At 38.4% G+C, this 25034-nt stretch overlaps 1 protein-coding gene across 4 annotated transcripts in view; it reads right to left on the bottom strand.

Moving 5' to 3' along the window:
• The window catches only part of msrb3 (methionine sulfoxide reductase B3), a 191418-nt gene that overhangs the window by 85527 nt on the left and 80857 nt on the right, over positions 1 to 25034 (bottom strand). For all 4 annotated transcript variants that reach the window (XM_039769737.1, XM_039769739.1, XM_039769740.1 and 1 more), the window contains 2 exons: positions 12666 to 12774; positions 10448 to 10525 (listed from right to left, as the gene is read on the bottom strand). In XM_039769737.1, the coding sequence (XP_039625671.1) occupies positions 10448 to 10525; positions 12666 to 12774 (187 nt within the window). The remainder of the gene's footprint in view (positions 1 to 10447; positions 10526 to 12665; positions 12775 to 25034) is intronic.

Below are 25034 nucleotides of genomic sequence, written 5' to 3'. Positions count from 1 at the left end.
TTTGGATTCATCTTCATTCTACTTTTTTCTTTTTTTTGTTTTACAATATCTCAGCTGCCATAACTTTCAAAGCAAGAATTCCTATTCATATCGATTCAGCTTTAACTAATTTATTAACTAAAGACCAGTTACTGCTGTTGTGTGAATCTCTTTTCCAGAAAATTAAATACATTTAATTAAATGCTAGTGTTTTTTCTACCCTCTTGTGGATAACAAAGAGAATGCAGATACTTTAAACTACACATTCTGTAAATTGGACTTTTTCATTTATTAAACAGGACGATTTGGTTGATGTTTGTGTGACCAGTCATTCCTGCACCCGGCCACAAGGGTCATTATTATCACAGCGAAATTCTTAACTTGCATGTGCTAATTAATATACAACATATAGGAACTTTCTGGCACAATTATTAGTGAGTATTACTCACCTAATGACTGCACACCAGTGACCCTTAATGTCTTACATCATTAAGACCTTTAGGAGGCTGGTCTGGACCATGTGAATCCTGTTGTGGTACAACACATGAACCAACTGCAGTTGGAGAAAGACTACAGTAGATGATCTATCTGCTTCACAAGGCTTATACTCACCTGGTCAAAGCTGGCAGCACTGTGAGGATTTTGTTTTTTGATTTCTCCACTGCCTTCAAAACCATCCAGGCATCCCTGTTAAGCGGTTAACTCAGAAATATGAAGGTGGATGAGTGTGATAAGTGGTCCGTGTTGCTGTGCAGATTTTAAATAAATAATCATCTCCCATGAAGTGCAGGCTTGGATTGGGTGTGGGTGTGTGCAAGACAGCACCACTCCGGGGTTGATTGCGGTAGTTTGACCAATCACACATATACGTACAAAAGAGACCGGATTGGTCAGGTGCCGCATTTACGCCTCAGAGTGGGATAAGGTTTGCACCTGCGCCCAATAAAGGTGATAAAAGGAGCCTGCGAGGCAAAGATAGACAGGAAATGAATGGAGAATGAAAAAGAGACAGAGGTTAAAAGAGGGAGATGAAGGTAGGAATGGGAGAGAACTGGTGCAGAGGAAAGGAGGCAGGTAGCTAGGTGGAGAGCCTCTTAGAGGAGTGTAGGGCCAACACTCAAGGGCTGAACAGGATCACTCCGTCTGAGCATGTTCAGGGAGCTTAAGTGACCCACTGTGCATGTGACTTTCCATGTAAGACCGAGTCGGGGCAGTGGGAATCAGAGAGGGGAGTCTCTGCGTGGCGCCCTGCCAGGGCCACAGCTGGCAGCAGGAATCTTAACTGAGGAGAAATGGGAAGGTTGACTGTGCCTATCGGCAAGATGTCTCCTCTGTATGCAGGATCCCATACAGGGTAATCAGAGGAGATGTTGGTTTTAAAGGAATGAGTTTTAAGAGACTGTGTCCTGCCTAGTGATTTTAACCTCATTTTAACAGATTATTTATGTGGGATTTTTAACCTCCATGTGGACACTGTGTTTTTGTTGGATTATTTATTATTGAATATTTGGCACACTGATTTTAATAAAAGCACTTATCACTTTTTGCACCTACCCCTTGCTGCATGGAAGTGTCCTTATTTGCCAAGCTCATCTTGGTTATGACTATCAATGGTGGCAGGTTAAAGAGGCTCCCAATTGGAAAGGAGAGCATGGAGCCAACCTGCACCGTCACAATGAGCTATGGTGTCCTGGATAATGGACTATATGTTGGGCAGACCACAGTTTGTGAGGCTCAAGGACGATGTTTCTGGTAACAGTGTGAACAACACAAGGAACAGCTCTGTCTCCTTTTCTCTTCACTCTGTACAGGTTGGGGCAAATAAAGTGCCATCTATCTATCTATCTATCTATCTATCTATCTATCTATCTATCTATCTATCTATCTATCTATCTATCTATCTATCTATCTATCTATCTATCCATCTCACTTTCCTCAAAACATATGTCTTCCTTAACCTAACCTCTTATTTCTGAGAAAAGGCACCATACAAATAAATGTTTAGGTTTCGGATATAATGTTGTTGTAAAACATTCTAATGAACACATTACAGAAGCAAACTATTACATAAAATGAAACTTCAGTCAGCGCCTAATGATTTGTTATATTTATATTCAGTGCATAAGATAAAGTAGCACGGTCTACATGAAACAGATGCACCACAGACTATTGCTTCATAACACCTTTTGTGTTGATGTGGTCGTTTGACGTGGGATAAACACACATGAATTAACACTGCATCCCAAACAGGTCTGACTCTTGTATTTCTGCTGGGCTAGGTTGCTTGACTAAAACCAAAACTAAATTAAATGTGTTCAGCAAATGGATTGATATAAAATTAATGAATAAATGAAATGTGTATACACAGAGCTGTTTAAACTTGAGGCATACACTTTCAAGAAACAATTTTACAAAAAGAAATAATTCTTTTTTTATCACCAGAATGAAGGGCAATCATATCATAGTTTTCCTGTCAATCTCAATGAGTACATGTGTAAGTCTGTCATTATTTCCACGCTAATACACTGCTTGTCTACTTGAGTTGTTTTTACTCTGAACTGTTTTGCCCCTACTATGTTAAGCTAAATCAACTTTTAGTCCCGTCTTCTAATGTTTTCCTGTAAAACAGATCAGAAAAATGAATACCTATTTACCATTTTGGAATTTTTCCATGCATATTTCTTTTGTAAGGTTTAACTTTTAATTTTGCTTTCAGATGTATAGATTGAATAGAAAAAAAAAACTTTAAACATCTTTATATTTCAAATAAATATGTGAATTATTCTGGAATGGATGTGCTCAATTTTGTTTTGTTTGTTTTTCTTCTGCTATCTTTAAAGTATAATTCCATCAAGTACCTCACCTTAAAAATCAGCAGGAAATTAAATCCAAGTGGTAGGCTAGGAAAGTTTAAACATGCATATAAAAGTACTCCATAACTGAGCACTTTTTAATGCTAAAGGGTCCAATGCTATTTTATTTTAACTGCAATACTGGTGTCATATAAATCCCTGCAATAATCTATAGCAGCAACAATAAAGTACGGAAAGCTTTATTTTACTATCATGAAATAGTACACAAAATAAGAGTAGGCCTTGACGACTCGAGTTTGAGAGCCCCAACTGTAGAGAACAAAGGAGGAAGCCCAATGCTACAGGAGGAAAAGTCGAAATGTCAGCTTTCTGCTAGGCAGGAAGTACTTAGCATGGAAAAGTGATAGCCTGCTCTTGTCCGACTTTTCCTGTTTTAAAGATCATTTTAATCTGCAGGCTTTTGAACGTACAGTACGACAGATAACACACTCTCAAAGTCACTGAACTCCAAAGGAATTGTCTCCCTTTATCAAACTTGCTGCCATTGCATACTGCATATTGTGAATTTTCCATTTAAAAAATGGAATTCTTTGTGCTGGGAAAAAAATGAGTCTCTTTACTTATTAAATGGCATCTTTTGCATTGAAAATTACTTTTCTAATAGAAGTTAACAATACTTTATCTGCAAAAGTAAAGGGTTACTTAAGACATTAAAAATAAGCTGATGACAAACCATTTTTTAGCACTCGCTTTTAATAAACATATTAATTGTCAAAGAAAAAATGATGGAATTAGATCAATTAACATGATACAATCCTAATGTATTCCATGCACATGACATTATTTCTGTGTCCTTCACTGGTGTCCTGTAATTCATTCTCCTGCCCACTGTTGATAAACCCAACTATGGCTGTGTCATCAGAAAATTTCTGCAGCTGGCAAGATTTGGTATTGTATCTAAAGTGTGACATATACAGAGTAAGCAGGACAGGAGCCAGTGCAGGTCCCTGTGGAACCCCTGAGCTACTCATGACCATGTCCGATACACAGTTCTTAAGCCACACAAACTGGTTTAAGAGTTTGGTAGTCCATTATTCAGGACATAATGGTAGTATTAACCCTCACTGCGCCTCATTCGCTCCCTGCAGTTTGGGCTGTATTGTGTATTGTATTGGGCTGTAATGCACTAGAGGAGTCAAGAAACAGTATCTTCAACTTGCTACTCTGTTTTTCCAGACGAGTGAAGGGTCTATTCAGCAGATGGATGTGCATCTTAGGTTAACTGATATAACTAAATTGATCCCTTGTCTGCGTGTGTGTGTGTGAGAGACAGACAGACAGACAGAGAGTGAGCCTTGTGATGGCTGGTTCCAGCCTTGCACCTGAGGCCTTGCTGTGAGGCCATAGCGGCCCTGAAGTGACACTTTTATTATAAGAGTATTTTAAACTGAAATAAAAAGTGAGGCTGAACAAGTCTCAGTGCAAAAACACATTCAAGTTTTAATAACAAAATATTTTGACTCTGAAATTTACACCTTTAAATTTTCAGCTTCTGCTATGAACGCCAATAAACTTTATACTCAAAGGGAACAGAAGCTTTTCCCTCTCCCTCTCCAGGTTGTAACCATCAGGAAACACCCTTTTTTATTATAATAAAAACAAATTCCAGAGTTAAATTTTAATCTGATGAAAAAATGTGTACTCAAATTACCAGCAGACTCTGGTTATAATTATGTTATAGGCATCCTTTATTGATGTGAACCCTATATAAATGCCACAACAGAACTCGCAAATGCACAGTTTACAATAAAATTAAGCATGAAACGCGTTTGTCTAACAAAGCAGCAGACTGAGTACTGCACTGAAAATACTTCACACACAACGATGAATCCAGGGAAAGGATTACAAAATTATGCTGTTAATGCAAAGACACTGGAATCCTTCAAACACAGGTCAGATTCTGTTTTAAATTAAGTGCAATGATCTACATGGGCCAGATGGACTCAATGCCCTCCTTGTTCTTAATTTTTCTTCTGTTTTTATGACCACTAATGTAACCTGGCATGTCGATCATACAACTTTGTACTTTGGATTAAGAAGAAAATCTATGGGAAACGGTCTTTAAGGTAATTTTAGAGATTACTCATGAAAAAAATATTTTCTCACAAAAAAAGAACTATCGCATTTCATGGTATTCTTTAATGGCAATAGCTCTCATGAACCAACAGAGACTAATCAAACAGCTGCATAAGGAAATGGGTCGTATAATAAATTCAATTCCACATATGTTGCTATGAGGACTCGGATTACTAATGAACATGCACAATAAACAAAGATATAAATTAATTTTACAATAAAGTATTATATGTTTGCTCCTTATAAAATCTGAGAGGTAAAATTCTGAAATATATTAAGAGAAGAGATTTTTTCACAATGTATTTATTTATTTATTTTTATAAAAGACCAAGCAATCAGAAATGAGGGAAGAACAAAAATTAAGCTCTATGTATTTTTTCAATTAAATCAAGGTATAAAAACAAACACTTAGGAAAAGCACACCTAAAATTTGCATAACTTGTAAACTAGATAGATAGATAGATAGATAGATAGATAGATAGATAGATAGATAGATAGATAGATCTGTATTTGTCTCTAGGGGAAATGTGGCTTTTTACAGAAGCTCAATACACATCACAATGACTAAAAAAGAAAAAGAAAACAGAAAAGAATGTAAAGAAAACTTCTGACTTGTTAAAGTTAAAGTTGCAGTGAAGCATTATGCAGACATATTGTGTGGGTATGAAGGAGCCCCAGTAGCGTTTTCTTGACAGACATATGCTGAATAATTCATTGTCCACAGTGTCTCAGAAAGAAGAGTAGCATTGTTCATAATGACACTCAATTGTCTTTCGAAAAGAAATGTGTTATTGTTAACTTTAAGCCTTTTGGTGTTCAGTTCATCTACGGCTCAATTAACCATTCACAGTAACAGGCATTTTAAGCAAGAGTGCCCAGACTTTCATATGTCACTGTAATCACCAAAATGGGATAACTGAAGAAAACAAAAATGTCACCTGGCTGAACAAGATTCCTTTCCTGCCTGGGCACACATATGGTAGTATTAGGAGCTTTTGTAGATTGCATGGCTCCATGGACCCGCACTCCCTTGTGTTAATGGTGCAGGCTGGTAGACGTAGTGTAATGGCATAGGCATTGTTTTCATGGCTTATATTGCTTAATACCATAATTTGAATGCTACAGCTCACCTGGGTATTACTGTTGACAAGGTGCATTTCTCTTTTAACCCCATTTACCTATTTTATAGTATGCAATATATTTGCAGCAGAGTAGCCCACCATATCACAAAACACACATTATACCAAACAGGTTCCACAAACATGACAGTGACTTTGATTTGTTCCGAGGGTCTGCCTCAAACCCAAATCTCAATCCTACAGAGCAAGCACCTTTAGGATGAGATGGAATAGGAGATGCACAAGCAAAAAAAATCTGGAGGAACTACATAAAGTGATCAAGCCAGCATGGACCAGAATCTCCAAACATCACAATCATTCAACCAAAAACCACTCTATAGCATCCTTCCTATAGGGAAGCATCAGTAATTGTTTCTAAAAAGTAAAACTAGATCACAATCCTGAAAAGACGTTTCTTCCAGGTTAAGTAGGTATCACTTCAATTCTATTTTAATTCTTTGTCTCATAGAAAATAGGCACAAATCACAATGCGTGAGCTCATGCCGCCATTGTTTTTACCCCACTTTCTTCCACTCCACTTTTGTCTCTCTAATTTATATCTTCCCATAATTCTCTCCTTGTTTGTTTCCTAAAGTTGAGTCAAAGTGTAATGAGAGGGGGGAAACACAAAATGCAAAGGGCATTCAGCTCTTACTACAAAATAACAGAATACAGATTTTGCTTGTTAGGAAGTGCTTTTTAAAAATGAGAAAGAAACCAGTTTTCTTGAACCCCTTTCCACTGTGATTGTTGCTGCAGAGGTAATAAATGGAGTGTCAGGGGAGACTGCTTGAAGTATTACAACAACTGAGAGGCTTTGCACTAGAATAAATTAATTTTCTTACATCTGCTTAATACAATTCAAGGTTGCAAGGCAGGGGCCCTTCCTAGCGAAACTGTATACAAGGCAGGAACAGATAACAGTCAACTGCAAACTCCCACACCAATAATCACACAGGGCTAATTTAGAATTTACCAGCACACAGGGCTACAGGATCAATATTGTTACATGTACAGTGAAATTGTTACTTGCATGTGCTAATGTGCAACCAAAATTGAAGTACACAGAAGAAAACCTGTGTAGACATGGGAATGCCATGCAAACTCCACACACAATAGCTGGGCATTGAATTCAACTACAGTTATCTGTCTTTATAAGGCGGCAGCAGTGATCACTTCCTCAATGTGCCACCCATGCTCATCTTTATCAACTGCTAAAGTGTATTTTTTCTTTGCAAACTGGAGAAATTCCCCAGTCTAGTAAATGTTTTCCAAAAATATTCCCAAGATGTAAGAGAAGGAGACATCATGTAAGATGAGCAGTTTAAGCCCTAAACCAAACAGCATTTATTGTTGTATAATTTCCATACAGGAAAATAATTAAACATGGATGTGTCTGAAAGCCCTGTTGCATAAGGGTCAGATTTAGGTTTTTTGGACAATGACCCCATTCCCAATGTTTTTTCCAGAATGCACGGGGAACGTAGAGGGAAAGTGGATAGCACTGTTCTTTCAACATAGGAGCCACTTTCCTTTTTCCTGCTGAGAGTGATTCTAGTGTCCATTGTGTTTTGTATAGACCATATCTGGGTATAGATAGTTATTAGCAGGCATTGCTCTCATATTCCAGGCTCTGCTCTAGCCTTGTGAGCTTGGGATAGGGTTAGGCTATGGTAATAGACCCTCATAGTTCATGCTTCCTTTAGGCCCTGTAGGCTTTGTAATTAGGGTTAGGCCCTGGAGATGCAACTTCTTTGCCTCAAAGCTCTAAAGTTTCCACTCTGGTCCTTGTTTTTTTTTTTTTTGATTTGTAAAGATGATTTTTTTTTTGAGTAGACAGAATCTTATTAAAGATTTGGACAATGGGCATAGAGTTATTGGCTAGTATTGCTCTCATGCTTTCCAATGGACTTGTTGGCATGAGTTCGAATTAGGCCCTGTTAATGGAGTTTGACAAACATACACCAGGCTTCGGGTTAGTGGTAGGGGCAGGGTTAGGACATTTTCCAGCTATTTTAGCTGTAGACTTCGTTTTCATAAGATCAGTGAATAGAAAAAAGACATACCCTGCGATTCATCACAACAAAATCAAAGAGATGTGTTTTTTTATTAAGTTGTAGGGACAGGCTGTGTGTGTGTGAGAAATGAAAAACAATAAGCACTCAGCCAGAAATACTATGCATATAATTCAGTGACAAGGAATAAGGAATGTGGGTGTTTTGAACTTCACAAACAATTGGTTAGTCTGTCTAATATCTTGTGTTTTACAAACCACGAAAGAAAGGGTGAAAACAATTGGACAGAGACTGCAGATGAATTCACTGGACCTGGAAAGCATTTGTACGGCACCAGCTCTGACAGACAGCACATTATTGGCTATCACAAAAAGGTGCAAGTTTGTGGTACTCTGGAAGTTTGAAACAGTGCTGAAAAGTCTGAATGGAGTCATCGAGCTTAACATACTTGTGTTAAGATCACTAGTGATGTAATCTGACATCCCATGACGGTGAGGGTCAGCTCAATATCCCCGATCACAATATTGGGAGCCTCAAGGGATAGATCTCAGCAAGTAAAAGATAGGTGTAATGTGCAAGTACTTTTATTACAAGTGCCATTAAAATACAGTAAAAAAAAAACAGTTAAATAGTCCAGTGCTACTTCCCTCAACAAACAAATAATCCCATAATTAAATTAATAAGTAATGCAGTGTTCAAGTGTTCAGGGAGAAGGTTCAAGAATTAAATGAATAGTTTAAAAACAAAGTCAGGATTCCCTCGTGGAATCCTGAGACACAAGACATTCAAGCTGCCTCTCTTGCACCATTTTACCTTCATCCTCTCTCCCCTTCTCTCTATCCTTCAGCCCAACGTGTCTTCCCTCATTGTCTCCCCTGCTCACCATTCACAAGTCTCACAGTCGGCAGACACATCATCAGTTGCGGTCTTTTCCAAGTACAACTTCCATCACAACTGCCTCCTTTGGCGTGGCTCCCCAAGCCACCTCTCCCATCTTCTTTTCACATAACACAAAAACTTGGCATCTACTGAATCCCTAGGGAAATTTCGATCGTCCCACATTACCCCTTAGCTATTCAGCGGGGGAACTGATCCGCCCCAAGAACAACAATCAATCCTCTGTGGGGCACTGACTAATTGCCTCCAGTCCTCTGTACTGGCTGACAGAGTACTGCCTTCACCTTCTATTCAGCTACTTTCTTGTTTGCTTTTCTTTTAGGCTTCCTCCTCTCTCTCTCTCTCTCATGTCTGGCTTCCCCTCATATGCCTCCATGGGTGCAGTGACTTTAACACAATCCACATGAAGCAATCAAGACAGACCACATAGTTCTGTACCGGTGTGCACCGTCTCGGATCACTCCATCAACTCCACACAGCCGAGGGAACCCAGAAACCTACGCAGATTGAGCTGGCTAATTGTTTATCTATTTATTTATTTAAACACTGGGCCACCAGTTGCTAAGCAACGGTCCATCTATATCATACATTTTCTGGTGACAAGATCAACAACAGTAGTTGTCAAGCTTGACATCCCCTCTAACTAGAAATTGTGTTATGTGCCACTGGCTTAAGAAAACTGCCATCATCTCCCCCCTGCTCCTATCCACTCTTAAGCCTGGAGTTTGGAGGCTGCTCAGAATTTACTTTCCAATACCATCCCCAAGTGCCTCAGAAAGGTTTCACACGATAGACACAGTTCCAAAAGCTCCAACTCATAGGGCTAAAACTATGCTCCATACCACTAAGAGCAAAAGTTAGGTCCTGAGAATCCATCAGTGAATGTTCCTGCCTCCAATCTCTAAGTTCTGCTGTGGCCTTCAGCTTTGAGGTAAAAAAAAAGTAAATATCATCAATAAGGTGCAGATTTTGAAACTCTAAGGTGAGAGGTCCTTATCTCACTTACGGGTCACAGTCCCCAATATAGCCAGTTTGCAAGTTCGTACACTGTACTGTAAAAAGTTACAATGCCATATTGGCATAGTTGTTACTGCTGCTCCTTTGAAGCTTTAGAGTTGTGCCTCCATATCCTGACCAAGGTACTGTTAGTGCAGAGTTTGAGAATTCTGAGTTTGAGAATTCATTTCTGAATTCTCACATTTTCCTCCCATAACCCCTAAGATGTACAGTTAGGATTATTTATTACTTTAAATTCTATACACAGGAGTGAGTATCTGAGTGTTCTTCAAGGAAAAGACCCTCCTACTTCAGTTAGTTCCAGCTTTCCTGTAATGCTGCTGGGAAAATGACCAGTCCTCGCATCCATGAACTGGACAAAGTAGCAACAGGAAATCGATGGATGGTGGACAGATTTAGTTAATCAAGGAGCAATGTGGGCAACCTTACAAAGCCTTCAGTTTTGTCATTAAACTTCACACATGCAACTTACTTAAAAAGCAGAGCCCCGCAGACAACACAGGTGTAGGTTCCTTCATCTTTGTGGTCGGCGAATTCCCCTTTAAAGGCACTATAATGAGTAAAACATGGGAGTTAGAATATATAAAAATAAAGTCAAACCAGGTCAATGCTGGAAATGTATTTCTTTAGATGACACAAATCAAACCAAATAATACAATCTCTATATTAATTCTGAGACAGAGAATGGCATGGGTGAGAAATCACAAATATAGGGTTTTACTTATTTCAAGTAATGAATTTCAAAAAAAGGAAGCTGAATCAGGACTGCCCCCTGTTTCACAATTAACTTCATATATAGGATGGAATCTGTTGTGGTTTTATTTTGCCAAATTTCCATGTATTACAGAAGCAAAATCCTATCTTGTGTGGACTGGGACCCGGACACAGGCAGACGGCCATCATATCTCACCCAACACACGTTTATTTACAAGAATTATGTACAGTATTTACAGTGTACAAACCCCAGTGCCTCTTGCACCGATTCCCCAAAGTCCAGGCCACACTCTCAGTCACTGTGCCTCTCTTTCGACCGCCTCCCGTCCTCTCTCCAGCTCTGTCCTCTTCCACCCGACATCCACTGCTGACTGGAGGGAGGCGGCCCCTTATATGGGAACCCGGATGGGCTCCAGCTGCTTCCTGGCACTCCCTCTTGGACACACCCCTGTGTGGCGGAAGTGCCGGCTGTGCACCCGGAAGCCGTCCGGGTGTCTCCTGTCTTCTCCTCCCCAGCACTTCCTGGTGTGGCGGAAGTACTGGGCTCCAGGGTTCCTCAGGCACCGCGGCGCCGCCTGGCAGTGGCCACGGGTCCCTACAGGGCTGGGCATCCAAGCCCTTTACCCGAGGCCCCCCACATAACCAGGGCGGACACCCCCTCATGGTCTGGAGGAGGCACAAGCCCTCCTCTGGTCCTCCTGGGCATCCCGGCCGTGCTCCAGCCCCGGCCAGGGACCACAATTGGTTTAATTTTTTTTCTCCCTTGTGTGCTATTCCTGACAGAGAAAGACAATCCAGAGTAAAGCAGTGCCTGTCTTGTGAAGAGGTGAAGGATTTTCCACTCATGTTAGGTGGAGGTCGTACCTGCTACGGTGCATTCTGGGTGCGACCCCGGGTGAAATTGCATTTTTCCTTTTCTTTAATATTTTAGCAATATAGATTATGTTTTTGTCTTTTTGGTCCCTTATTATTTCTTATTTAATATGCTGTTTAAAGTATTAAGTTAATATGTGTTTATTTTCAAGTGCACCTTTTGATTCTCTTTTGTGGTTTTGTGAACTTTTGCTTTGATTTTTGACTTTGCTTATTGGATTATGAACTGGTTTAGCTTGCCCTGAGGTTTGCGTTTTTTGGTTGTCCTCTTCCTTTCTGAGCTGAGCTTTTTTGTCTATTAAAATATTCATCACAGTTTGCCGGGCCTGTGCTTTTGTTTAATTTTTTTTTTTTTTTTGAAGAACATAACATTGCATACGATCAAGTCAAGCTTATGCAACAAAGTTTAATACTCAAACTAAAAAAAAATACAATGAAGAACAAAAAAACCTCGTCAGGAAATTATAAATGGAAGCAGAAACAAAAAAGACAAAACCTAACAAAAAAAAAAAATCCACCCCCATCTGGCTGAAGCCTGCTTTTTGAGTTTGGGTTAAGGCTTTCCTTTCAGTTAGACATCACCTTGAGGCCAAGATCTCATTTTAAATTAAGAGAGCTAGACAGATCATCACAGTAATGGGGTGCACTAACTACATTTTAATCAATAAACCAATACTGTTGTCGGGTACAGACTAAGAAATTTTGTATTGAAATGAATTATTTCAGAGGACCAACACTATATTAGCATGGTTAGTCCCACTGCTGGGATCTTTTATTGGTTTCTGATCCGGTCACTGTCTGTTTTGTTTACGCATTCTCATTTTCTCCTTGTGGGTCTTTCTCCAATAACATCCCACAGAAATGAGTGTTAAAACAGAACTTACTCTGTGGGCCTCAAAGGCTTCCTCTTACAATGACTTGGTGCATCCAGATGGATTTACAGCATCCTGGTATGAGGAAACGTGAGTAGAACTAGAGAAGAAATATCTTTTTTTTTGAGTAGTTAAAAGTGTCTGCTAAGTGAATAAAGTTAAATGTAAATATGTTTATCAGAAGTGAATTTTTGAGCTGCATTTATGGAGAATACTTTAGAGACATGTTACCTCTCAGTTCCCTTTTCTTGAGTAACATGGTACTGCATAGGTGAGAGGCGTTTCCTCAGCTCTTCTTCAGTAAAAACCACCTTGTAATTCTTCTTTTCTCTTTTCAGACCTGTAGGAACAGAAAATAAATAAAAGCATGATCATTTCATGTCCACCGCGAAGACAACAACCAATGATTTCAGAGTCTCTTATTTCCATGTCCCATTACACCTCTTCTTCTCAGATGGAGAACAAAGAACACAGTGTACAGTAAATTTAATAGGAAAGAAGTACTGCTATTGTCTGCGCAGAGGTTAGACAGTGCTGCAAACATGTTGCAAGAAATGAGAACAACAAATGTGAATAAGCAACTAACCTAACTACGTGGTAGTCAACCGAAAGTGCTATGCTGATAGACCAGTCCCTATTAGTTGATTGACTGATCTTTATTTTATGTTTACTGCATATCACAATACTGTTTATTGAACAAAAATGATGCGCATACTGCACAGTAAAAAGACTATAGAGAACAATAAAAATCAGAATCGTGACCCTGAGCAAGAATTCAACCTACTAGTGCTCCAAAGGAGACTTTGTCCTTTGTAACTGTAAAGAAATTAATGTCAACAGCCTAAAAAGCAAGACATATGACTTATTATTACAATTGTATTAATAATAAAAATAAAATAAACTTTAGCTCCAAGCAAGGTAAAAATTTTTATTCCAGTACTTTCAAGCCTGTTAATCATGTTGTTTTTTTTGCTAATTTCAGTAACACTTTGTATCATTGTATCAGTGAGTTCTCCTTTAACAGGAGCAGGACTGGGCAGCAGGGCTCAAGAGAGTGTGGGGTAGATGGCGGGGCTGTGCTGTTTGTGCCAAGTTCTGGAAGACCAGATAATCCAAGATGATGGACATTGAAATGACCTATCCAGAGATTTACAAAGTTTATGTACAACCTCTAGCAGGCGTGTCCCTAGCATCCGAATAGCAACTTATGCACAAAATGGTGGAGCCTATTACAAAACAAAATGGTGTCACAGGAATAATCACAACGAAAATTTAAACTTTCAAAATAGGCTTCTAATTATGAAAGTAAGCTTGCCCAAAGATTCCTGATAATATACCCAGGATGTATTCTATAACAAAAATGTGTTCTCTTCAGAATATATTTAAAGTAGCAGTTGATTCATGACACAGAAGAACAAAATTGTAAAATGAGGAAATTTAGAAATGAACAGAAACAAGAAACAGGGACTTTCCATCAGGAGACTCGCACCACCTTAGCATCAGTGCTGCCCAGTGACAAAAATCTCCATTGAAAGTAGGAGACAGGAGAGATGAGAGGAAAAAAAGAGGAAGAAAATATGAATCATACAGAGGATGCTAGAGAAACAGGCTTGAAAAGAAGTGACAGGACAATAGTCCTAAAATATGTGCATAAGCGTACTAGGAACATTGTGGGTACATAGATGGCACAAAGGATCAGAGGCTAGTTCCTTGGTGAAATTCTACTGGCAGGTTTGATACAATGAATTTAAACTGAACATGTTGGTTTGGATTTTTTGGAAGCCAAAGAGATATACAGTATGTCTAAAAAAAATATTCCAAGACAATGGTGCAGCAGCAGGAAGGCCATTAAACCAGACAGAGCACATCAGGAGGGATCAGCTGGGAGTATTAAGTGTGAAAACTGGTTAGAAGACAAGGAGCGCAGTCACTTGTATAGTGGGTGAAGAAGAAAAAGGGCTAACTAGATACCACAGGTCCTTGGGACTAATCTTAGCTGGAGGTAAAAATTAAAAAAAAAGAATCTGTACAAATAAAAATGTCAAAATATATTGCCACTTCAAATATTATGATAGTAAGTAAAATTGCAATGCATGATACAAAAAGATAATTGCACAATCCACAGTAGCTATGCACACTATAATCACTACAGACAGGCAGCATGGCATAGTAACAAAGGAACTGGACTCTAAACCAGAAGACTGTGAGTTCAATCTTCACCGCCAACTCACTGCGTGGCTCTGAGCAAATCACTTAATCTGCCAGTGCTCCAAAACATATAAAAATAGACGTAGACAGATACACTTTCTATTTGTAAAGCCCTTTGGAAAGTACACTCCCACTTTTTCACATCATGGGTGGAATTAGACAGTTGGTAGTTCTACACATTTTGAGGGAGCTTACTTGACAACTTTGTTCAAGTATTTTTCAGGTAAGGATGACACGTTTCAAAGTAAGGTTGTTCTACTTGCTAATCATGCAACTGATCATGTTGCATGTTGATTACAACAGGGCAGAGATCACCTCTGTCAATCCACTTCACCCTTTGACAATATTCTAAACTAGACAGATGAGGTCGCCCCAAACTCAGAAACAGTCTCTTGGGAATTCCTAGATGTTCCTAAGCCCACTGACAAATATACAAGTGGTGATCAAAGATATTGACATTTTCAGAGAGTGATCCCTGATAACACTAACACTTTTGTTATAATGTTCATGAAACTTTTCTTTGCCACTCAAGTATAACATTGTATCTTGCTTCTATAATCACTCTTCTGTGACGACATATCTTCACCATAGGCACAACAAAGGCAGCCCTTCATAATTGGCAACAGGAAGTAGTCACAGGGGACCAGCACCAAAGAACAGAGTAGATGTGTCATGTCTTTGAATATCCGGTTTCATACTGCAACCTGTGCGGTGTGAGTGGGAACATGGCCATGAAGAAAAAGGGCATGTGCTCAATAACTTTCCCCATTACTTTTGTCTGATTGACTAGTGGAAAACCTGAAGCAAATCAGAATAAAACTGACCAGTTATGTGGGCCTTTTGAAGAATGTGATCAACATGGACCATACTCTCTGCATCTTAAAAAAGTTGTTCACATGATCTCAAAGTTGATCACAAAGAGTTGGACTATCACAGGAACACTCCCTTCCAGTGGCAGAGTATATAGACTTTCCCAGGACAGCTGAACAGTCCTTCTGGTCCGCATATTTAAAAATAGGAACCACCAGTCTAATTAGCAAATTTCAAGACATGTTTTTTGCCTTTGACATTGAATAGCCATGTCACTCAAACACTCTTACTATATTCCAGAAGTCGTATTACTAAGGAGCTTGTCGGTCATTGCAGTGACCGCAGAGATAGAAATAGACCCAGCTCTTACTAATGCCCACTGCTGATGAGGCAATTTCACTGAGTTTACAAGATCCTCAAAAGTGCATCTTCTATTTATTTATGATCCTCCTAGTTGAGATCAGTATTTGCCTTTCTTTGCTCCTTCCCCTACCTTTTCTGCATCATTAAATGCTTTGTCAACTCCTCTCTGAATCCATACGAAAATCTGTCTTTGTACTCCCTAAACACCTCCTGATGCGTGAGATTTCACTTCAGTCACTCATGCAACTCCTACCCACTTGACTAGCTGGCACCACCTAGTCAGATCTCCTGGAGAATCTCCTTATAACAGTACATGAAGACTTTCCTCAACCTAGGATACCATATCTGTTTAGGTCTTCCAGGTCTGCCCAGTAAGCCTTGTCCATCCAAGGTAGAACTGCAGAAAATGGTGATTCAATGACAACCCAATACCCTTCTTTACCCGTGTACAGAATATACAGTCGCTGATCACATAACACAACTGCAATTATTCAATAAGTCAATTCAACAAGTCAATTACTGGCATTTACTAAATATACTTGAAACTCATACATTTGCTGGGGAGCCTGGTGACCAGGTGACCCCAGAGGCCTGGTCAGGTTCAGATTGAAGAAGCCACATAGAGCTGATATGTCACATCTCAACCTATAAGGCAAGGAGTGTGGCATCGGTTCTTTGGCATTCAAGTGACAGGCATGGAAAAGGTGGCCTCCATTCACAAATCTTATTAAATTGTTTCAATTTATGAATTAATCTGACTCCAGTTACAGACAGGAAATGGTTCTGTTTAATGGGATGGAGTGAAAGCCATAATCTGCAAATTCTCAAAAACACCATGTTAAATCTGATAAATGTGTTATTCACTTCAAATTGCAGTAATTCATGCAAAAATATATTGCATGTACCTTTCCAGTTTTACATTAGCAATAGCAGTTGAGCTGTACCTGAAAATGTAATAGCAATAAAGTAGAAAATCTGTAAGAATTAATGTATTGTTATGTAATAACAATATCAAAAAGAATTAACAAGGTTTTTATTATTGGTAAATAAAAGACAATAGAAAAGCATATGCAAATATATTGATAGAATATTCATACACATATAAAAATGGAAAATGTTTACAGAAATGTAGAAACTACCAAGGCTCAGTGATTTAAAATCTTTGAAATGTAGAATTGTGTATCACCCACCTTGTTGAAAGCAGGGACAATATAGGGTACAGTATTACATTTGAGCATTACAGATATGGTTTAATAGATAATTATAAAATTTTTTCAAAACAATCTGAAACAGGAAAAAATATTTATATATGTAAATGGTAAAATTAAAAACACACATATGAATATATGTTGTGAATAATAGGTGATGAACACTCTTAAGCTCCATACTCAGACAACACCAAAGAGGCCACAAAAATGCTAAAAAAACGAATGTTTACTTACTGGAGGGATAAGAAGGCATAAAATAAGCAAGAAAAATAAGCTATTGCCCTACTGTGCCCACTCACATGGAATGTGCACCACTGACATTCGAGGAAGTACCCAAGTTCAATTCCCAGCCCTTCTGCTCATTTACTCTGGCTTGTTATCCTCTCACTGATTTAGCCCATGCCTCTGATTCCTTTCCCAATTTCAAACTCATTAGACTGGTTTGAAAAAGACAACATTACAGCTCCACCATATCAAAGCTGAACCCAGGAACTACTTCTGGGGTCATGCATGCTGTGCAGAAGCCCTATGGCCAGTTGCCTAGAGCTCCCTGTGGTGGCCCCAGGTACTCCTGCATCACCAAACTACAACAAGCATTTAAACAGTAAATTAACCCCCAGGAAGCCTGTTGTTCCAACCAGCCCACTCCAGCAACCTTTACTGACTGAAAGTTTCTGACTATTTCTCCTAGTGTCTCAGTAATCACTTACTCTTGGCCCTGGCATGATAATACATTATGCCACTGAAACAGCCTTTTCAGACTTTTTTTTATAATCACTAAGGGGGCTCAGCCCCCTGCTTGCTTCGTTCACCCACCCCCGAGTTTGGTTAACCGGATATACAATTTAAAGATATTGTTATTTTTATGGGAATTGTTACATGCTCTATGCATTATTTTCACTTTTACTTTAAAACTTTAGTAACAACAATATTTGGCATTAAGTTTTCTTCAAGATCGCATTGAATTTTGATTCCATTTTTGGACTTACATCATGACAACACAACATATAACTGCCTGTGAGTGAATTACATTTCTTTCCCTGTGAAAAATAAAATGACCTTTTCAAATGTTTGTCCATGCTCTTTCTTCTTCGTTTAGTCGTTGGCGTGTCATCTAGAACGTATGAAATTATTGTCCTGATAAAATTTATGAGCTGAAAGCACAGGAACTGTGTCTGACAAAAGCATTCACACGACTGAGGTTAGATGACTGTGGTCTTGTTTGAAAATAGTTGTAAGTAGGGAGTGACTTGAAAGAATCTCATGTTAAAAGTCTCCATCTTACAGGACTTCATACTATGTGAAATTTTTTGGAATTTTTTAATTCTTGCTGGCAACACAAACTGGATGATCTACAAGTCTCCAACTTAAAGTCTAAATCCAAAAAATATAGACGATCTCTTTTTGCTGTTCCGTTATTTCACTGAGTAATAATTTCCATTTGCTTGCGCTAATGCGATCTTCACTATCCTTTTTTTTTCAGACTTTCAAATTTTTGTACTTCCATTATCTCTAACCTGTGTATCACGCCAACGTTTTTGGAATCTTTTAATTCTCGCATACGCCTCTTCATTAGGATGAAACACTACTTTTTTTTCCTTGATGGCAACACAAATTAGACAATCTAAAAGTCTCTGACTTAAAGTTTAAATCTGAACAATATATTCGATCTCTTTTCACAGTTCTGTTATTTCACCAAGTAATCTGTTTGTTTGCACTAATGTGATCTTCCCTATCCTTTTTTGAGACTTTAGAATTTTCGTACTTCCATTATCTCTAACCTGCTCTGCATGTATACTGCACTAACATTCTTGCGGGACGTATAAATGTCTCTCTGAGAAAATCACGTCTGTTCTCCGTCCAAGTTTTTTTTATAATAGAGAGATGTCATTCCTTCTGCTGGATTTTACACGCAACCTAATGCAGTCTTACAATGTGAAAGTAAATTACAAAAGGATTCCAGTCCTTAGGAATGGAAGGTGAAATTAAGATCTTATGATTAGGGTCCATGCAATTCTCATAGTTTTTTTTTTTTATCACCGTGTTGGAAGAATGTTAGACAGAGAGAGACACTCTGAAGGGCTCTTGTGCATGTACAGTACACTCAAAATCCACCGAAGATCAACTAATAACCCCAGTGCTTTATAACCCCAATATCCATTTTTTAGTATTTTGAATCCATCCATCCTCTGAAGCTGTTTAGATTCAAGTATGGGACATTGTCATCCCAAAATCTGTACTTTTTTTGCTTATAGGTTGAAGTTCATTTAAGTCACTCTTCAAAATTATCAAAGATACTTGTTGCATCTTTAAATTAAAATAATACTTGAAAGTTGTGAAAACAGCATGCAACTATTATAAAAGAGAAATTGAAAAAAGATCATAGTTTAAGAACATAAGGTGTGAACAAACTATATGATTCATCATTTTTTCATTCCAATAAATCACCCTTAACATTCTCAAAGCCACTTAATCCACTGGAGCCACAGCCAGTCAATGCAGTATTGACCAAAAGGGACAGGGTACAAGTCTATCACAGTGTCCACTTGTAGAGTAGCAATTTACAACTAGCAATCAAGCCAACACGCACACACACACATCTTTGGGGATGTGAGGGGAAAACTCAAACAAACACCAGGAGAATGAGCAAACTCCACAAAGAAAATGACCAAGACTGGGATTTCAGTCCAGGACATTGGATCAGTCAAGCACTAATGCTAACTAACATACCATAATATAACATTTAAAAATCCATTTACTCCAATTCAGGTTCACGGTACGACTGGACGTACCCAGGCAACAGCTACTGCTTCAAAAATCCAATCAAGGTCCTTAGGAGTGCATCTTTGTGCCACCAAGTTAGACTGCCAAATCCAAATATTTAAACTACTTTGTACTAAAATGTGTTGTGGTTCCTAACCAGCTTGCGGTCTGCTCATGTCTCCATACTGGAAAACTTTAAGTATTTAACTTAAGTGCCTTCTTGGTCTCCACCTGCTCAAATATCAGAAATTATTCTATAACAACACTGCACACAGCACAGCACATCTCTCCAATGAAGAATAGTACAAAACATCAGAAATTGTGCCTAACTGAAATCAAAAAAACATACAAGAGAATAATTGTTATTTTGTGTTCCACTTTAACCATATTGTGTTGTAAAGTGTGTATAGCATGACAAACTATGGTGTAGAAAACAACTTTATAAGAATGGATAGAACAAACAAACTTAGAACACAAATATGAAAATTAACCCAAAAGTATACAAGCCCCCCACCCCCTCTGGATCTTTTTATCTTCTGTATCTGCCTGCTGGGGTGGCTTTCAGCTTTATGTTCAGCTCTTGCTCTCACCTTCTGCACCCGTCTCTGTATCTCTAGCCTCCATCTGCCTTGCCTCACCCAGCTACGCTAAACTCACAGGGACTCCAGCAAGTCATGGCCAATAAACTCTGCACCCAGAGATACTTCTGGGTCAAGCTCTACAATTACTTCCAGGGTCAGAAGAACTCTGTAGAATTCTTGGGCTGCTAGATCACAGTGACCCTTAGTGGCCTCCATTGTGTTAGGGCAACATTGAGGTGTCCTCTTTGGCTTGATTTAGTTTCTGGGTTTTTTTTTTTTTCATTTTGCTTTGAATTATTTTTTGTCTCCTATTATTCGTTGCTTGATTTTGAGTTTACTGTATTGCTTCTTTATTATTTATGTAATTTTCTTTCTTTCAAATAATATATAATTATTTCATAACTGCCACATTTTAATAGGTTAATTATTTTCTATTTTATTCTCTTTAAGTAGTGCTCAGTAGAAACAGAACCACCTGTGTATACAGGTCAGTCATCTGAGACTGCGCTATATAAAAGGTGGGTGTCTTCTCACCAAGGTTTTATTTTGTACTAGGAAACCATAACATAACAGTAAGCCAAACTTTTCCATTTTGACAAGACAGTGTTATTTTTCCCATGAAACAATACAGCTTCACAGTAATCTCAGTGATGTAACTTTCCAAAGTTGTGCTCATTTATCTGCATACGCTTCTCGTTTGTACTCGTTCATGCATGTTGTATGTTGTATTAAGTGCCTTCCGTGATACGCCTGACACTCAGAAGATGTCACTGTTCTTCTTCCTTCTTTCTATCGTAACAGTCCATGATCAATAGACACAATACTTACACTTAATTATGAATTCGGAAGATGTATTTAGCATGTCCTCAGGGATTATGAATAGATGGGCTTGTGAGAATTGAAATTTTATTACAAAGAGCTTTGATGCCTCAGAAGATTGCACTTTTCTTTCTGCCATTCTTGCTCTGTCAAATTACTTTACTGAGGTTAGTGCAACCTCACATATTTTGACTTTCCAGAACGTATCAGGTCATAGTCTTTCGATTAAGACTAAGATCAAGGTTCTAACTATAGTATTTTGTGAGTATCAGCAGGTTGCCATGCCATATGTCCTTTGATGCTAAGCAGATGCCACAGCTGTTTGCCTTCTTCTTCTTCCTATTATGTAATTGGCTTCTGCAATTTACTTCACAGTCAGCAGGTGTTGTTGCTCTTCTTTTATTTCTGCCATATCAACTTTTGTGTAAGAAACACAAAAAACACAGCACACTTTGCCGAGGTTGGCACTAAATGAAATGTGTTGATTCACCAATGCATATCAGGTTATAAGCTTTCAGTTGAGACCAAGATCAATGGTTCAGTCCCAGTAGTTTGTTAGTATTCACGAGTACTGTATATACAGTAGATTATCAAAGTAAGGGTTAAGGTTATTTAAAGGCATATTGTATGAGTATTCCTTTTTGTTTTGTTTTTTTTTTTTGAGGGGAGTTTTACTTTATATTTATATCATTTGTTTTGGTGTTCCTACTATTTTAGATCTTCTTGATTCTTTCTAAAGTAATTATAACTTAATGGAAGCTTTGTTTTATTAAAAAATAAGAATTTTTTACATTTCTGTAGTGCTTTTCGCACTACTCAAAATGTATTTCATCCTTTTAGTATGATCAATTTATGTAATGTTAAGATAGTCCATAGGATTTCTATTTTGTTTAAGAAGTTTAAATAATCTTTCCCGTTTGCTTAATTACCTCTTTTTGTCATGCACTAGTTTGACGGTGTGGGTCCGACTCCATGCTCCCTGTTCTCATTTGGGAGCCTCTTAAAACCAACATAGTTGATAGTCATGACTGGGATGAACTGTACAAATGAGGACACCACGTGAAGCAAGGGGAAGGATGTAAAAGTGTTCAGTGTTTTTATTAAAAACAAATCAGTGTCCAAAAAGAAAGTGCAGTGCTTCCAAATTCATAAATAAATAATCCATAAAAACAGATGAAAAGGTGGTGGTTAATATCACAATAAATAAATATTCTTTAAAAAGAGGTTAAAATCCACTCACAGGAACAGTCCTTTCTAAAAGCCTGGTGACTTCTTTTAACACTGTTGTCCTGTGGCTACAGACAGACTTCCTCACCGGACCAAGACTTAGGTCCCCAATGGCCATGGTTTTCATCTTCCACACGATCACCACCAACTGTTTCAGCATAGTGTATTGATAAACCAATTTGCTCTGTAACCGATCAACACTTTTGGTGTTAATTTGTTTCACTTCATTGCTTCTCGGTGCTATGATTGCCTGTGTACTCATTTTTTACTGTTGATAACCCATCATGATGAAATTCTTCAATAAGATTTGGACATAGTACATCTTCTTTAATTGGGAACTTAAAGTGAGGAAAACGTTAACATTTATAAGAGCTGAGAGAGCAAGAACTGTGTCTGTCAAAAGCATTCACATGAATGAGAGGTGAGAGGACCGTGTGCATGGATGAATATGGTTGAGAGGAAGGCGTGACTTGAAAAAATCTCATGGCCAAAGTCTCGACTCGTGGGACTTAAAATAATCTTGCAAAAAGTCGCGTTTCATCGTGGGATATTTTTATTATAATAGAGAGACATTAATCAACGACTACTCTATTATTTTAAACATATACTAATTCAATAAGAGATTTATGATATGAATTACTATATCAGGACTAACCGCCTTTATTTTTAGCTTTGCACTAAATCATAACATATAGGAACTGCTTCAGGCCCACATGTTCTCCAATCTGAGAAACAGCTTGCCACTTATTCTATATGGGACCTCTGCTGTGCACACCATAGCACCAGGGCTTGTCCTCTTCTCTTTCTCTTTCAGGTGAATGCGAATAATTCATTTTTTGAGTGCTCTGCAGCATTTTGTGTACTCTTACTGATGAATAGAAGTCCTCTTTGGTCACCTTCTCTCTGGCTCTTGTCAAGATCATCCCCTGTCCAGTGCAACCCCACTTCCAGTATCCTGCTAACTGGACAACCTTCTACAATATCAGAACAAAAACCTCTCATGTGAAGTACTTCTCAAATTTAGTTTAATTCTTTATGAGTGAAAAGAGCAGAGAGAGTTTGAAAGTGAGCTAAACTATGAAATTTTCATCTATTTAGTGATAGCTGGTAATCCACTGAGCATCATGCAAGCTAGCAGATGATCACATTGTTATTAAATCCAAAATCAAATGGTGAATGACTTTATGAAAGGAATTCATCACTGGAGAAAGTGAAAGGCTTTTGTTGAAATTCCTCCTGGCATTGCTGCATACCCCCCACACAACCAGTCCCTCCCCCATCCCAAAACCAAAAGAAAACAGAAAACTCGCACATTTCAATTTAACAAAATACCTATTTTTTTCTAATTGTAGGGTGCAATTAGAACACTTACAAACAGAAATAAACACTTCTGACAAAACTATTTTTGTTTCTAACGCAACTGTGTGCCACAATATGAAAGAGTAATTGTGCTTTCCAATTACCAGCAACAGAGTTGCCCATCTGTATGTCATTTAGAGCAACAGAGAAGAAACTGCAGGTTTAAATTACGTGGTATTGAATTGCCATTTCCTAACATTAGATGCTTTTCTACCTAGAGTCATTACTCGAGAGCACTGAGAAAAGAAAAAAAAAAAACTTAAAGGGCGGACCAAGGCAAATATACAGCCCTGAAAAATAAAAAAAGCATCTTGCCCAGTCCTTGCTGAAGTACTGTATATCAATGCCACTGGGGAAAAAAATAAAATTCAAACAGAAATTTAGCAAAAGGTGAACAAACTCAATACATCCATTGTTATTTATTATTTACCTGACACCTTTTCCCAAGGCGACCTATGACATCTGAGACGCAATTGGTTAGCACTGTTTCGTTTTTCCAATTAGAGCACACACAGGTGAAGTGATTTGTCAGGGTCACACAGTGTCAGTAGCAGGACTTGAACCGCACAACCTCAGCGTTTGAAGACTATGGCCTCAACCGCTGCACCACACTGCCTTTCATAGCACATTTTAACACACAGCAACAGGTAGGTGAAAGGGAGCCGCTGTGATAAGCTGCTGTTGTGACGACAGGAGTACCCACCACCACGACCCCTCCAAACCAAAGTTTCTGCTTCTCTGTGAACCATCTCACTGCCAGTCAGCCAGTTTTATTGAGATGACAAGCATTGAAAGCAGGCTGCCGTACTTCACACTCTACGTCGATCTTATTTGGCAAGAATATGGAGTTCATTCCATTTTTTTTTTTTTTTTGTTTGTCTTTTGGGAACCACTAAATCTGCATTCACGCAGATTGTTACAAGAATGTGCCCCGTGTCGTAGCCTACAAATTATTTGGTTTAGTGCACTTAAAGGTCACCTTTCAAATTAGCAAGATTTTCCTACATCCTGGCTTTACAACCTCAAATATAAATTTTGTTTCCTAATTGTAAGCAAGGTTTGTTCTTCATAAAACCTCCTTTGCTTATTTAAAGTTGTCAGACTTTGGGAGGGTTTTTTTTTTTTTAATTCTGTGCATATAGTCTGTTGTGGACTAATAAGCTGTACAAAGTTAAGCATTTCATAAATTAGTCTTCAAATATCGGATATGGCAAATGCATCTGTGAAAAGTTTTAAAATTAATGGAAAACCTCAAAAATGAT

Source organism: Polypterus senegalus, chromosome 11 (assembly GCF_016835505.1).
Source record: "Polypterus senegalus isolate Bchr_013 chromosome 11, ASM1683550v1, whole genome shotgun sequence".
Taxonomy (NCBI): domain Eukaryota; kingdom Metazoa; phylum Chordata; class Cladistia; order Polypteriformes; family Polypteridae; genus Polypterus; species Polypterus senegalus.
Note: the sequence above shows the minus strand (reverse complement) of the source record. Positions and strands in the feature narration are given on the sequence as shown.